The sequence below is a fragment of the Trachemys scripta genome, chromosome 1 (genome assembly GCF_013100865.1).
Source record: "Trachemys scripta elegans isolate TJP31775 chromosome 1, CAS_Tse_1.0, whole genome shotgun sequence".
Classification (NCBI taxonomy): Eukaryota; Metazoa; Chordata; order Testudines; family Emydidae; genus Trachemys; species Trachemys scripta.
In genome coordinates, this window is record NC_048298.1 from 17524330 (window position 1) to 17541120 (window position 16791).

Genomic DNA, 16791 nt, shown 5'->3' on the forward strand with positions numbered 1-16791 from the left:
AATTTTGGACAATATCCTACCACTGAGTTGTGAGTGAAACTCCTTTTGAACTGAACAATTTTGCTCATGGATTAATGGCTGTGTATGAGCTACAGTATTTAGATGATTTTCTCTTCATTGGTTCAATCTATTCGTATCAAGATATTATACAAGCTGAATTTTTTCATATACACCGGACCCTTGCTAGAACGCACGTCTATATAGTGCGATTTCGCATATAACGCAGTCGCAGCCATGGATCCCAAATTTAATTACTTTAATTGCAATTAATTTTAACGCGGTCCCTGCGTTAACGCAGTACCGCGCATGGATCCCAAATCCCACGTTCTAGTGAGGGTCCGGTGTACTATATTTGGGGGAGGGGGAGAATCCCAAAACTTCCATGCTATACAGAGACGTTCATGTTAAATAGCGTAGAAGTTACTTGTCATATAGAATGTCAGGGTAGAGGCAAGGGGGTTAGCTGCAGTGTTACTGCCATGAAAGAATTTCCAAACAAAAGAATAAAGCAGCTTGTCATTGGCTGTTCCCCCCCCACACACACACTTTAAACCAATAATTAGAAAGTACAATATTTCTAAGACAAAAAGCCTATTCTATTTTAGAAAAGAGCTAACGTTTACTGCATATTCATCATGGTACATTTAAATTATAGTTTTAATAAAATACATCTTTAAATCAAAGATGAAAGAAGTCATCAGTAGTAGGCCAGTGTACTCCACTCTTTTTTTCCCTCTGGATGCTGGCTGGTTCATGCTGTTCAGATTTCCACAGGCCATCTCGTTCATTATTGTTTTTACCTTTCCAGTACATATAAGCAAGAGACCTGGTAGGCCATAAAATAAAAAAGCCTTGCGTCCATCTAAATGTTGGGATGTTGATCAGCTTAGCTAGTTCATGAAGTTTTTTCAGTTAAGTTCAGGAAAGGTAGCGCAGCTGATGAAAGGTGGGTTCTGTTTTACTTTCTTTTTAAATGGCAGCATAAAACATGACACTTTTCTATCTTGAGCAAAGGAGAAAGCAAAACCTTTCTGATGAACTCTTTGCAGAACTCATTGAGCAATAAGCTAGGTCCAGGGTGAGTTTTCATCCTTGAAACTCTGTCTGGGGATTGGTGGGGGAAGGTCTGCTAGGAAACTTAGAAATTGATTTTATTTAAACCTGGTGGAAATTGTTTGAACTTCCCACCCTTGTAAACATCCACATAATGCCATGAAAAAGTTCATGTATATTGCATTTTTTTCCAGTTATCTGTCTATACAAGTTTTTACTTGGATGAGGTTCCTAGAGGTAATGCAGCTCAGACACTCCGTGGTGCCCTCTCAAATTCGTGGGTCCTCCTGTTCCTACCTTTCTTATTTTCTTGTAGGTGCTTCCACTTATTAGTATTCACCTGGGCGTTGGCGGGTCTTTGCCGACGTTGTTTGCGGTCCCTTTTCCAAACCTGTTCACAGAACTCATCCATTGTATTGAGGTTGGGGTGGTTGATTAACTGCATGAAGTCTCTATACCAGACTTTCTGACTAGGGGTCATGCTGTTGGAAATCTCTTTGGCCTTGGAGCCATCACCATCATCTTCCTTATGAAGCAGCTCTTCCAGGTGTTCAGTATCAATTACTTCCAGAGTCACTTTGAGCAGACTTTGCATGAAGCCATGCTCCACGGCATGACAAAAGTAAATGCCGGAGTCTTTCCGCTGAAGGGTCCGTAGCAGAAGGCCTTGTTCTGTCCTGATGAAATGATCATCCACTTTTATCTGTGTTGGAGGAAAGGAAACATTTCAACAATTATCTCTTATAAATGTTCAGAACTATTCCCTAACCATCCCTAGTTCCCTGGCATGTTACAGGAAAACTTGGCATAAAAAAGCATATTAAGGGGAAAGAGCACCTTGTCTCTCTGTAGCTGTGAAAGGTTCTACAAACACATGGAAACACTATGGATCTGCTGCTCAGAAAGCCTGGGAGGAAGAGAGTTTATTCCACAATCCTGTGTGCCGTGGAGCTCTGTGTGCAGTGGAACCTCTGTTAGTGGGGTTTGTGAGCAGGCTATGGGAGATGCAAACTGTGCAGAATCAACAGACCTACCATGGATGATACTAGCCACCATGGACCAGGTGCACCATGGTCCCTACTCTATGCCATTCCTCCAGGTTGGGAAGATGAAATCTAACCCTTTAGCCCCCACCCCGGTGCTCCCTATTACAATGCCCTCAGGCAGAGGGAAGCATGCTGCTGGAAGAGAGGGAGGTATGAGAAAAGAACTAGATATGAAGCCTAAAATTACAAAGTACAATAAGCAGGCTTGCAAAAACTCACATTTGTGCAAGTGATTCAAATAGGTGTACAATTTGTGTGTATGTGTATGTGCACGCGCAGGCAGATGTACATGTACCCATGCAGCTGTTAGAGAAAGTGCATCACACCAATTGTGTCATCTACTAAAACTGGATTCTAAAGAATAAAATACTTAACCAGCTAAGCAAACAAAGCAAATCAAACAATATAAAGCTCCTAATGTGACCAGATAGTTAGCATGCAGTTTGAAAACATATAGTCCTTGGCTTCCTTGTTTGACTCATGTTCTAAGTTGCCTATAATTTTCATTCTTCAAAAAAATGCAATGGAAGACATTATTTTTGTTCTCCAGCTTCAGGCAGAGCTGTCTAGCCAGCAGGGTAAAGGTTATTCCCTTAAAAATGATGTGATGATATGATCTTACTGGCTAAGGGGATGTCTGTGTTTCTACTAATCCCCTTGAGCACCTGGGGGTACTATATATGAAGCAATGTAATGTAGGTAACTACAGAAGGAGAAAAAACTCACTTTAGAAATAGAAATTAATGGAGATATCCCATCTCCTAGAACTGGAAAGGACCTTGAAAGGTCATTGAGTCCAGCCCCCTGCCTTCACTAGCAGGACCAAGTACTGATTTTGCCCCAGATCCCCAAGTGGCCCCCTCAAGGATTGAACTCACAACCCTGGGTTTAGCAGGCCAATGCTCAAACCACTGAGCTATCCCTCCCCCCACTGAAATTTAAAAATTTCAGTGTTCAGTGTTCTGTAGGAAGGGTTAGTCAACTCTTTGCCTCTGTGGACATTTCTTTAGGTGTGAAAAATGATATATTGAGCACCATAGTTGGTTGTGAAAAAGCAAACCGCCAATGTAGTGGTCTCCAGAAAGGTAACTGTTTTGAGATTCTTGGATTGTATGTGTTATGGAGATCCAAACTAATAGTAATGCATTATTAATTATTATTATTATTATTAATAATAATAATAATAATAATTAATTATTATTCAGAAAGCTTCACAATTACTGTTATGTAGTTTGGATTCAGTGACCTGCTTTGTCTAATCATTTCTATTATGTATTAATATAGGAGAACCAAAGAGAAGCCCAGCAAATGTTGAGAAGGTTGGAATGGGTACAGTTTGAATCCCAGCCTCCTGTTGAAATGTTGGCATAGTCAAGTGAGCACAGAGGAGATATAGACATGCTTGAGAGCAGCTGGGAAGGCAATTGGAATTTTGGAAAAGTTAAGGAAGCAGCTAGGGGAAGATAACTTCAGGAGGTAGCTTTGGAATTAGATCCAAAGTGGAGTTGGAAGAGTTTCCAAAGTTCTATCCACTCTGGTAAAAAAACCCTTTAACAACAGTGATAATACAGAATAATACCTAGCACTGTTTCTTTATTTTTATGGACCCAATTTTCCCTCAACACTCCCATTGCTTTCAATAACAGTTCAGCACACAAAATGATGACATGACTGGGTAACATTTAGCTATTTGGTTGTTCTGCTGATGGAACATAAGCAGGTCTGTGCCTGTCCATCCACAATATGAATTTATTGCATAATGATTACTATCACTATTGACAAACACTGATTTTTCTTTTCCATACTAATTGTTATGCATCTCAGATCTACTTAAACTCTACTGATTGTGTACAAGTCTGTGCTATGGTTCTTAATGAAAAAACATTATGCTTTCCTAGCCTTCAATCCACTAACAGGCTTCTGGTCCCTCTTCCTGACTCTCCATCTTACCTACTTTTGAAGAGCCTCGCAAGATCCAACAGGTCTGATAATGTTCCTGTTGGGTTGCCCGAATGCTGATCCAGTCAGATACTCTATAGGGACTCTGTATTTAGAGGAACACAATGAAGTATAGGTAGAATTCACCCCTCTGGAGAGGGCAAGTACGAGGCCGCTTCACCAACTTAGTACCAATGAAGCCTTATTGGATGGTTTAAGTGGGGTTTAGGTGTGAACATGCTTTGTGCTTGCCCTCTTCACAGGGGTGGATTTCACCCTCTCAGGAACGTATCTGACTGGAAAAACCTAGAGTGTGGTGAATCCACAAGCAATGAGTGTTAGGAATCTGCAATATCTTGAAAGGTACTGGTGCCTTCAAGAGGGGGTGTCTCCGAAATGGAAACAAAGAGACAAAGTTCATCTCCTGATCTGAGCTTTTCCAAGGCTCAAGAGGGTTCAAAGCTAGGATGTCTGTTCAGCCCCATCTTGAGCTAGAAATGTCTGCAGTGAGGATTGCGGAAGGAGGGATTTGAGAGGGCACTTTGTTTCATTTAGGACAAGCTATTTGGCGGGAGGGAAGAGACTGTGAAGGTTTCCTGTTGAGAAGCCAGAACAATCTTTTGAGGATTCATGGAATGAGGACAGCCTGGGGTAATAGAAGAGATGAGATATCTTGTTAAAGTGGGCTGAGAGACAGGGAAAGAGGCAAGGCTCCATTTGCTAATTAAAACAAAGGCTGGTCTTATTTAGATAAAGGGCTGGAATTCAGGTGGATTGTTATCTTCAAGAACTCAAGGAGGACAGGTGAGGTTTCGGAGGCCTGGAGAAAGGCAAACATACTATCTAGCTTTAAAAACAAAAAGGACACAGGGAATTATCAACCCAACTCTGATGCCTTGAAAGATTCTGGAACAAATGATTAAATAATCAGTTTGCAAGAACTTACAGGATAATAGAGTTAGAAGTAATAGCCAACATGGATTTGTCAAGAACAAATCATGCCAAACCCAACCTGTTTTCCTCCGATGACAGGGCTGCTGGCTTAGTAGATAGAGAGTAAGATATAAACGTGATATATCTTGTTGTGGGTTTTGGTTTTTTTTTAGTATGGCTTTTGACACAGTCCCACATAATATTCTCATAAGCAAAGTAATGAAATGTGGTCTAGATAAAATTACTAAAATTTTGGTAGAAAAACTGCTTAAAAGACCATACTCAAAGGTTAGTTATCAGTGGTTCACTGTCAGATTGTGAGTGCATATCTGGAATCCCAGAGGGGTCTGTCCTGGATCCGATACTAGTCAATATTTTCTTTAATGATACAGATAATGGAGTGGAGAGTAGGCTTATAAAATTTGCGAATGACGACACCAAGCTGGAAGGGGTTGCAAGCACTTTGGAGGGCAAAATTGGAATTCAAAACAATTTTGACAAATTGGATAATTGGTCTAAAATTAACAAGATGAAATTCAATAATGACAAGTGCAAAGTTCTACACTTCGCAAGAAAAAGTTAAATGTACAACTACCAAATGGAAACTAACCGTCTAGGCAGTAGTACTGATGAAAAGAATCTGGGGGTTACAGTGGATCACGAACTGAATGAGTCTGAAGTGTGAAGTTGTGGCAAAAAAAATGCAAATATCATTCTGGGATGTATTAACCAAAGTGTCATATTTGAGACACAGTAGGTAACTGTCCTGTGCTAGTGGGCATTGGTGAGTCCTCAACTAGAGTACTGTGTCCAGTTCTGAGTGCCACATTTTAAGAAAGACGAGGACAAATTGAGAGAATCGACAGGAGAGCAACAAAAATGATAAAGGTTTAGAAAACCTGGCCTATGAGGAAAGGATTAAAAAAACTGGGCACGTTTAGTCTTCAGAAAAGAAGATGAGGGGGACCTGATAACAGTCTTCAAATATGGTAAAGGCTGTTATAAAGGGAATGGTGATCAATTTTTCTTGTTATCTACTGAAGGTACCACAAGAAGTAATCCGCTTAAATCGCAGCAAGGGAGATTTAGGTTAGATAATACAAAAAAAATTCTAACTTTTAAGGATAGTTAAGCACTGGAATAAGCTTCTAATGAAAGTTGTGGAGTCCCTGTCACCAGAGATTTTTAAGATCCAGTTAGACAGCCATCTATCAGGGATGGTCTAGATATACTTGATCCTGCCTCAGTGCAGGGAGCTGGACTAGATGACCTCTCAAGGTCCCTTCCAGCCCTATATTTCTATGATTCTATATTGCATGCTGTGATGCTGTATGATTGAAACACGACCATTTATATCATTAATATTGCCACTGTTCAACAATTGCAACAAATCTGCTACAAAGTATGTCATGTAAGGTATCAATGGACAAGTTACAATCTATCAAATATGATTATCCCATTTTAATCCATGTAACATCACTGTATCTGAAGTTATGCATATTGACTATATATCTGTATTTCAAAAGTGTTTGCTCTTGGTATAACACCCACAAGGAAGTTTACATCCAATCTAGCCAGCACATTGTGAATGGACCATTCAAGTTGATGGCCCATTAAAGAACACTTAACTCTCTCATAGAAGAAGCTGGTCTCCACCCAGTGAGCTTTCCTGTGGACACTTTAGCCAGAATATTATGGCTGGTCCTAAGAGTCATCAATCCATGAACCTGGATTCCATTTTGTGCCTGTAATTTTCCACAAACCAAGACTGAGAGCACCCCCTCCATGTGAGAGAAGGTATAAAGGATCTGGAAGCATCTCTATTTTGCCTCTTTCCTGCTCTGATCTCTGGACTATGGATTTACACTAAAAGGAGCATATTGACTACGGACTGAGGACCAGAGACTGTATAAGCCAACCTGATCCAATGATTGTGTGTATATGATTTCTTTGACCATTTTAACTCTCCTCTCTTTCTTTTCTCTTATAAATAAACCTTTAGATATTAGGTACTAAAGGATTGGCAATAGCATGATTATGGGTAAGATCTGAGTTATTGACCTGGCTATGTGGCTGATCTCTATGTGATGAAACTGGTTTTCAGAAACCACTCATCATAGAGTCCAGTATCTGGGTAGTGAGACACAGTCTGGAATGCCTAAGGAGACTGCATTTTTGACTTCTTTTTAACCAATGTGGTGAGATAGAAGTTTACTTTTGTTACTGGCTAGGTATAAGCTCATGATAGAATAACCACCAGTTTGGGGGTGAGTCCGCCCTATTTCTCAGCAGTTTGTCCTGAATCTGGTATTCGCAGCTGTGACTCACTGGAGCATGGTGACACATGTATCTGAGTTCATGCTACCGTACCTCTTCTTTTCGGTCTTCATTTTGCTTCTGGAATTGCCAGTAAACTAGAGCACGCTGAGATTTTGGACTGCACTCCAAGAAAGTGCTGCTGTTCTCTACTCCATAGATAATCTTTTCTTCCAGGCTCTGCCCACTTGGGTTATCTATAAGGCAAGAAAAGAAGAAATAAAAGCCAATGCAAAAGAAAATGGTCAGCAAAGAAAATCCTAATTGTCATATTTATTTGCTCTTTCGGTAAATAGTTTCACTGCTCCATCTTGGAAAGATATTCCAGATTAGTAGATTGGTATAGGCGGCAACAATTAACCTGATTCGCCGCAACTGAGCACCTTTCACAGATATTTACACTTGTGTCTGGAATAAGAAAGCTTGTTGTGTTTGTATTAAGAGCTATAGCACTGAATTGCAACATAATCTATGGTATATAAGGATGCCAACATTTTGTGCCCACTTTGCATGGGTGTAAATGACTATACAAGTTCCCTAGACAGTGGAGAATCAGATGCAAAGACTGAATTAGAACTGGTTGTAAAACTTACAGCAAACAGCACTTGCACTCTGAAAATCAAGTCCCCTTATGGTGTCTCGAGTAGGCACCCTAAATCAATATCAGTTCGGAAAATCTCCAAGTTCCTATCTACACAAATATCACTACATTTTTTTTTAGTCAAGCCAAATGTAAAAACCTCAACATTTGAAGTTAAGAAAGTTCACTGTGAATATTTTGCACAACCCTAGTTTTTAGACATCAAGAAAAAACATCTAGGTCACGACAAGCATTTTTTATGACAAAACCTATGCAATGAGAACATTTGGGGTGTAGTTTTAGAATGTCTATAATGATGCCTCTTGGGCTTTATGATCACAATTCTTTGGCGCAAAGTAATAAAACATGAGGCTTTTTACAAGTACTAATAATGTGTTTAGATTATATAGAATTGCAGTTTGTTGCAGCTGTTAATGACTAGGAATAATGTTTTTGAGGAAACAATCTTCAGTTAATCATTTCCTCTGGTGGTATAATTTATGGAAATGTAATGAGACGAATAAAACAGACATTATGTGGGGTGGGGGAAGAAAAAGAAAAGTTAAATAAATTACTTCCTTTTGTAACAACAATACTCCATGATATCCACCAACTTGCTGGAAATATCACATTGCTATAGGACTTATATAGCATTTGATTCTCCTCCAATACCACAGAGGCAGTAAGGCATCATATTTCAATGCTCCACTGTAGCTCTTTAAAATGTTATGGATTTAAGCGGCAATAGTACAATCATAATGGAGAATATATGGGGAGAAAGGGATTGATAAGCTATTTAACACTGTTGATCTCATGGGGTTTCCTGGCTTTTTTGCCATTATTTGTGGTGGTTTCCATATTACCCTTTTGATCTTTAGTATAGGAAATCTTTAAAGAATCTGATTTTTTTTAACCCGGGAAGAATGTATAATTAAAAACCTCTGCAGAGCAATCCTGTGTCAAGAGTTGTTTGATTTCACAATGTCTTTATCATATTGGCTGTTTTATTTAGCAAACACAGTCTGTTTGATGAACTGCTGAGCCAAAGGGAAGAAAGAAAACCATGGTCATGGCTTAGGTTGATATAGTAATCATATGTTTTTCTTTAATGACATTCAGCCCTCAAAATCTAAGTGGGGCAGGAGAGGAATTGGTGCCTACCTAACTCTTAGTAACGAAACATCAAATGGTCAATAAACACTAAATAGCTAGAAAGTGTATTGCTTTGCTTTTCTCCGCTGTATTGTGAACCTTTAGAGCAAGCAAGTGGGTGCTATGTAAATACGCGAGTGAGTGAAACAACTTTTTGGCTTCATCTGGAAACTGCAGCATTATGGAGACTGTCAGATGAGCATTGGGCTGGAGTGGGGGAGAAAGCAAAGAAAGGGAAGGAGTGGGAAAATCAAAGGCAGCCAAAAATACTGTTGTAGAGCATTGGGTTGAACCTGGGAGAAGTAGGGAAATGATGGAAATGTCAAGAAAGGGGAGGAATGGGTAGTGTATGAAGTGACCCTCTGTGTATAAGTGGAAATAATGGGATGAAACTTAGCAGAGGAAAACTTAGGCTGAATATTAGGAAAAAAGACTAATGGTGAGATCTGTTCTAGACTGTGGTAAACCTTCAGTGAAGGAAGCCCAATCACTGAGCTCATTTAAATTAGGACATAGCCCAAGAAAATGTATTGTGGACAGTAATCGTGCATTAGCTGGTGCTGATCAAATAGGCCTTTGAAATCTAACTTCTATGATTCAGGGGTGCTGAAGGCAGGAAGTGTTGTAAGAGTCAGGTAGTATTGGGATAGACTGAATACAAGAAGGTGAGTGAAATGATGGAGTAGTCAAGAAAGCAGGATGCATGCCTAGAAGTGATGGAAAAGCCTGGAGAGAAGCTGGGAAGGAAAATTAAAGGCTGGAAAGTTCAGAGGAGCATTTAGAAGAATCAGAAGGCTATGGAAGTCATGAAGTTGGCCATGAAATTCAAACCAAAATCCTGTCAGAATGTCGCAATTCCCAAGGTGAATCTAATGACAGGATCAATTTACTATCCTGATAAATTGCCTTTAAATACATTACCTCTGACATAACAGAAGTGCTTAGAATGGGAAACTACTTACACAAAGGTGATTTTTCTGTATACTGATGCTTCTCTACATAAGGCCATATTCCATGAGGTGCTGTGAGCCCCTGCAACTAGTATGAGGAAAATGCAGATCTTTGTCCCCATTCAGTGGCAAATAATTAAAAAAAAGAGATTAATGAATCCACTACATATACCATTGGGGGACTTGTCCTTTAGCTCAAGCAGAAAGGTTCATGCATTTAGGACTGTGAATCTGGATTCACACCTTAATATCTGACCAAGAGTGACTGGTTACATTGAGCATTAACAACTCCTTTTAATGAAAATGGTTTTTGTGGGTGTTTGGCACTTTTCAATATTTGGCTTAGAGTGCTCATGTTCTATTGTGGCTCTGAAATCAATTTCTCTATACACCCAAGTGATATGGTTGGTGCATAAGCTATTTGTATCCTGCTCTATGCACATTCAAATGGCTCAAACACTCAGGGCTTGTCTACATTACCCACTAGATCGACGAGCAGTGATCGATCCAGCGGGGGTCAATTTATTGTGTCTAGTCTAGACACAATAAATCGACCGCGGAGCGCTCTCCCGTCGACTCCAGTACTCCACTGGGGCGAGAGGTGCAGGTGCAGTCGACGGGAGAGTGTCAGCTTTCAACTTACCACAGTGAAGACACCGCAGTGAGTAGATCTAAATATGTCTACTTCAGCTACGTTATTCACATAGCTGAAGTTACGTAATTTATATTGATTCCCCCCTCAGTGTAGACCAGACCTCAGAGGCCTCTTGGTGAAAGTTGCTCTGTACTGTCTTTGAAAAACGGTAAAAGCCTGTCCTTTTTAACACACAAAAAAGATATTATCTCTTCATGCAGTTCCCTGGCACAAGGAGGGAGAATGAACCAGTAGTGAATGAACAGGAATTCCTAGAGGTGCGAGTGGGTGGAAGGACCACCAGAGCATGCAGTTGCCCTGCAGAGGAACCCCATTCTGCATCTGATACACAACAGACTGCCATGTGCAACATGGAAAACAGCTTAGGAGGATTTTTCATAGGATCAAGTAGCTCAGTTGTATGCTATGTGACACACGTTTCCAGCTGAAATAGTGAGTGCATCTGGTAACATTCCATAGTTTAAATTCAATGAAATTTTTGTAATGTGACAACCTAAACGGAGTCAGAATTCAGGTGGGAGAAATTTCACTTTAGATCAAACAACTGAAGCTATCCAGTATGTGCATTATTTTGAACTCAGTGTCTTTAAGCTCTAGTGCCTTGTGGAACTAAAGCTGGAGGACATTGCCAAGACATTGTAACTGTGTTTCTAATCACTTCCCACTTTGTTTTCTCATTGAATTTGACTTCATGAAGGGTATCTTGCCATCAGCTTTATGCGTCTCCTGTTGATGTATTTGAAAACGTGTTTATTAATATGACTTTGGATGATTAGAGTAGGTTTTTCCAAATGAAAAATACAGTACCACATGACTGGTTTCTAGTAGGTTGCTAGAATGGACAGTTAGATGGTATTTGATAATGCCTTAGTTCACCATCTGGTAAAATGCATATCATAAAAAGTTGCAGACTGTTATTGTCCATATAGTCTTGTGGATTGGGGAAAGTGTTGATGTGGTATATCTTGACTTGAGCAAGACTTTCGATACTGTCTCACATGACTGTCTCATAAACAAACTAGGGAAATACAAGCTAGATGGAGCTATACGGTGGGTGCATAACTGGTTGGAAAACCGTTCCAAGAGAGTAATTATCAGTGGTTCACAGTCAAGCTGGAAGGGCATATCGAGTGGAGTCCCACAGGGATTAGTTCTGGTTCTGTTCAATATCTTCATCAATGATTTAGATACTGGCATAGAGGGTACACTTATAAAGTCTGTGGATGATATCAAGCTGGGAGGGGTTGCAAGCAGGCCTTAAATTCAGGTGGAGCTTTCCAGAGTGGAGCTCCAGTAAATATTTTCAAACCCCCTGGAGCTTTTATGGCATGTTAGAAGTGGTTTTGGAGGGGGCTCCGGAAAATACTCTATTTAAGCCTGGGTTGCAAGAGCTTTGGAGGATAGGATAAACATTCAAAAAGATCTGGAGAAACTGGAGACATGGTCTGAAGTAAATAGGATGAAATTCAATAAGGACAAATGCAAAGTACTACACTTAGGAAGGAATAATCAATCGCAGGCATACAAATGGGAAATGACTGCCTAGAAAGGAGTATTGCAGAAAGGGATCAGGGGGTCATAGTGGATCACAAGTTAAATATGAGTCAACAGTGTAACACTCTTGCAAAAAAAAAGTAAACATAATTCTGGGATGTATTAGCAGGAGTGTTGTAAGGAAGACACACGTAATTCTTCTGCTTTACTCCATGCTGATATGGTCTCAACTGGAGTATTGTGTCCAGTCTGGGCACCACATTTCAGGAAAGATGTGGACAAATTGGAGAAAGTCCAGAAGAGAGCAACAACAATGATTCTAGAAAACATGACCTATGAGAAAAGATTGAAAAAACTCAGTTTGTTCAGACTGTAGAAGAGAAGACTGAGGTGGGACCTGATAACAGGTTTTAAATACATAAAAGGTTGTTACAAGGAGGAGGGAGAAAAATTGTTCTCATTAACCTCTGAAGATAGGAGAAGAAGCAATGGGCTTAAACTGCAGCAAGGGAGATTTAGGTTGGAAAAACTTCCTAACTGTTAGGGTAGTTAAGCACTGGAATAAATTGCCTTACAAATGTGGTCTTGTAGGCACTAAAGTTTTCCATTGTTTCATTTGGAGTGCAGTTACGTTAAAAAAAATTCTACATTTATAAGTTGCACTTTCATGATAAAGAGATTTAACTACAATACTTGTATGAGGTGAATTGAAAAATACTGTTTCTTTTGTTCATCTTTTTTACAGTGCAAATATTTGTAATAAAAATAATATAAAGTGAGCATTGTACACTTTGTATTCTGTGTTATAATTGAAATCAATATATTTGAAAATGTAGAAAACATCCAAAAATATTTAAATAAATGGTATCCTATTCTTGTTTAACAGTGAGATTAAAACTGTGATTAATCAAGATTTTTTTAAATCTTATGATTAAGCGCGATTAATTTTTTTAATTGTTTGACAGCCCTAGAAATAAGCAGTGTTACTGCAATGTAATACAGCAATGTGAGCATAGATTAGTTGCTGTTATTATAAGGAGTTGAAGACACATGGGATCCCAAATATCTCCCTGTTCAGCCATCTCCACTTTGTATATCTCTGAAATCTATTAATTGGTTAAACGAACACCAGCATCACTTATGTCACAAACCAACAGTGGTCAATTTTCTCCAGCAGAGGGAAGTATCGTCTAAGTGTTCTTTTTCATGTACAGCAAAAAGTAAAGTTCTCATTCTCTGAATGAAAATGCTGTGAAGTGTGTGGCAGAAAATTGGGTACCTGTGGGAAGACAGGTTTGTCTTCTAACATACAACAACTTACTAAAACAAAAATCTGACCCTGGCAGAGGGAGGAGATTGGGGTAGACATATCTGCGGGATGGGGTTAGGGACTGGAGTTAGGTGGGTCAAAGGGAATGGGGGATGAGCCACAAAATTGAACTGGTGGGTGAGGTTGGTGCTTTTCTGTCCCACTGCCCCTTCACTATGTGCTAGCACCCCCTGGTGGCCAGGCTGGGCCCTTTGCTCCTGGGACTGAGCCAGCCTAGTCCCACCCCACACTGTTATGAAGCGATGGCAGCAGATTTGGGCTGCTGGGTGGGGACTACAGTGGCTGCAGTGAAAAAGGCCTGGCAGTGGTAACACTGTTCCCCAGGTCATTACAGCTCCCTCCCCAGAACCAGCACTCCCAGAGCCAGCTCCTTGGCATCCTCCCTCCCCCCACAGTACCCCCAGAGCCAGAGCTCCTCGGTTTCCCCTGTCCCCCACAGGCAGCATGCAGAGAGCCCTGGACAGGCAGAATCACCCCCATGGCCTGGCAGCATTATCAGCCTGAGTTCTTGCACTGCTCCCAGTGGCCGCAATTCACCATTCCCGGCCAATGGGAGCTGCAGGAAGTGGCAGCCAGCATGTCCCAGTTGGGGGACAAAATTATACCAAATGTGTTAGGATGGGGAGGGGGGAGGGATTTGCCTGTCTCTGTCTCCCCCTTGTGGCACCTCTACAACCAGGAACAAAATAGAGGGATAAAAAAGTATAGAAATCTTATCCCATTTAAAATTAGACCAGTCTGTTTATATTACAGGAAACAATCCTTGTCCCAAGAATAAACTAGATGATGTAACAGTTCTTTTCCACTACAAGCATATACAATTCTGTGCCAATATGGTTTGTTACATCACTATATATAGCAGTGAGTTATGGTGTCACCTCTATGTAAGGCAACATGTACATTGATGATAGCAACGATGATGACCAATATGATAATTCCCCATTCAATATGTAAAGCTTATTCCTATGTTACAATGTCAGGTGCATCAGAAAGTTTAAAAAAGTTTGAATGTGTTATTAGCTTGCAAATAAGAGTATACTGAATCCTTGATCTGATTATTACAGGCAATCAAAATTAGGTTAACGACCAAAGGCAAGTTAACTTTTCATGAGTAGGCAATATAGTTTCACTCCTGTTTCATACTTTTGCTTCCCACGGCAATCATGTACAGTCTGAACATGACATGCCTGCTGGTTGTACTTAAACAAAATATCTGTTTCTTACCATGATGCTGCAGGTCAGAACAGTGAGTGAGAGGATCTCCATTTCGGATATCTTGTCGTCTAGTACGCCTAAGAAAATCACATCAGAAAATGTTATTCACTTTCTCAGAGATGAAATTAAGTATTTGTGTTAGGTAAGCCAAAAAAGAAGGGCATTGTTATTTACTGTTATATGGGGCATGCAACATCACCTAGAAGACAGCAGGGTAAGTAAAGAACTTCATACTTTATTGCATTCTATAGCATTGTAGATAATAAACTTCTTCATGCTTCCAAATGAAGGCTTCAGTCATTGATAAATGCATGTGAATGTACAGTAAGCCCTCCTAAAAATACTGATTATGGGTAAATTCATCGGTCTTTTGACATGTATATTAATAAGAGTACAATATGTACAAAGTGCAGCCTGCTTAATGTTTATTGAAAATACAAGGAATTTAAAATGGCACCATCTTGCTTACAAACTGAGATTACATTAAATAGCCTAGCTTTATCGTTAGATTCTTCTAGATTATAGGCAAGAGGCTTATTTGGCAAACTACAATGTTACTGTTAGGGCTTAATATATTTAGAGATGGATAGAATAATGTTTAACTCAACTTTCTTCTGGTTTGACCACAACCTTGGATCAAAATCTATATGCAAGTTTTTGCAAGTGGCTTTCATTTTTAGTATGGGCTGAATTAAAATTCTGAATCGGAACATCCTTGAAAAATGGTCTATTCGAAGTCCAGATCTAAACTGTGTAGCTTGAATTCCTCTCTAGTTCTTATCACAGTCCCATTTAATATAACTTTATATTCTCCCTCCAATTTGCTCTCCATCTCTTCTCTTTGACAAAGTGTTGATCTGTTTGAAAAATGTTGTGTTTTACAGAAAACAAAACAAAACATATTTTTCTATACAGTTCTCTTTGGTTTGCATTTGTTGTGCTTGCTTTGTCTGTTTCTTTTCTTACCTAAACAGCTGTGATACATAACACAATTCATCCCATGAAAAGGAGTTTTATTTAAAAAAGAAGAAAAGAACAGGGCAAACAAAGATGTGTTTTGAGAACAAGCACTTTACTTTGGGAATAGGAGAAAACCAGAGGGATTGCAAAGTCAGGAGAGAGCAAAAAGGATTAGGTGGCCGAACAATATTGAGATGTCAGATTATGGCATCCATTGACACACACAAAAATGTGAAGTATCCTTGTAAGAGCCACACTTGATCTCACCCTTCAGTCACAATGGTACAAATTAAGCAAATATAATGGTTTCTGCAATACAGAGATCATCTCTTACCTCTCCCATTGTTAGAGTGAAAATCAGTTGGAACACAATTCATTAACAGCCCCAGAACTGATGGGGGAAGCATGCAGGGGGTTCTCCATTAGGGGTTATCAGCTGTGGAATTTGATTCTGGATCTGGGTGGGAATTTTTTGACAATCTCTCCATGAAAAAATGCTGATTTGTTGAAATCAAAATTATTTGTTAGAAGAAGGCAATTTCCACAAAATTCCCATTTCTGAAAAAAAAGCACCTAAATATCATTTTCAAAAGTGATTTAGTCAGAGAGGAGCCTAAGATTCATTTATTTTTGAAAATGGGACTTATGAGCTATTGAACATTTCACCCAGCACTTATATAACTCTCTTCATCCATAGATTTCATGATGCATCTCCTCACTATCTCCCTCCGTGGGCATATCCAATTTTCACAATGCCCTGAATGAATAGATAGTCTATTGGGTATGCTGCATAGCTTAACAAACTTTGGCTAAAGGGAGAAATGGGCTGGAAAATGATTTTCCCATCCCATAATTCTTTTTTTTCAGAAACGGGAATTTTGTGGAAATTCTTCTCACAATTTTGATTTCAACAAATCATCATTTTTTTCTTGGAGAGATTGTCAAAAAATTCATACCCGGATCCAGAATCAAATTCCACAGCTGATACCCCTTAAGTTCCATTTTCAAAAGTGATTTTTAGGCACTGAGGAGACTAAGTTTTAATTTATTTCTGAAAATGGGACTTATGTGGTTTTGAACACTTCACCTTGCGTGCATGAATCCCACTGAAAGTCAGTGGGACTTAGATGTCTTAGACACTTCTGTCTACCACTATTAATATCATTTTT

At 39.5% G+C, this 16791-nt stretch overlaps 1 protein-coding gene across 1 annotated transcript in view; it reads right to left on the bottom strand.

Annotated features, from left to right (window-relative positions):
* Positions 1 to 724: 724 nt before the first annotated feature.
* The window catches only part of SEMA3A (semaphorin 3A), a 196461-nt gene continuing 180394 nt past the window's right edge, over positions 725 to 16791 (bottom strand). The window contains exons 15-17 of the mRNA XM_034765525.1: positions 14672 to 14739; positions 7341 to 7483; positions 725 to 1756 (exon numbers count right to left, since the gene is read on the bottom strand). Coding sequence (XP_034621416.1) covers positions 1301 to 1756; positions 7341 to 7483; positions 14672 to 14739 — 667 coding nt within the window. The 3' untranslated portion in view covers positions 725 to 1300. The remainder of the gene's footprint in view (positions 1757 to 7340; positions 7484 to 14671; positions 14740 to 16791) is intronic.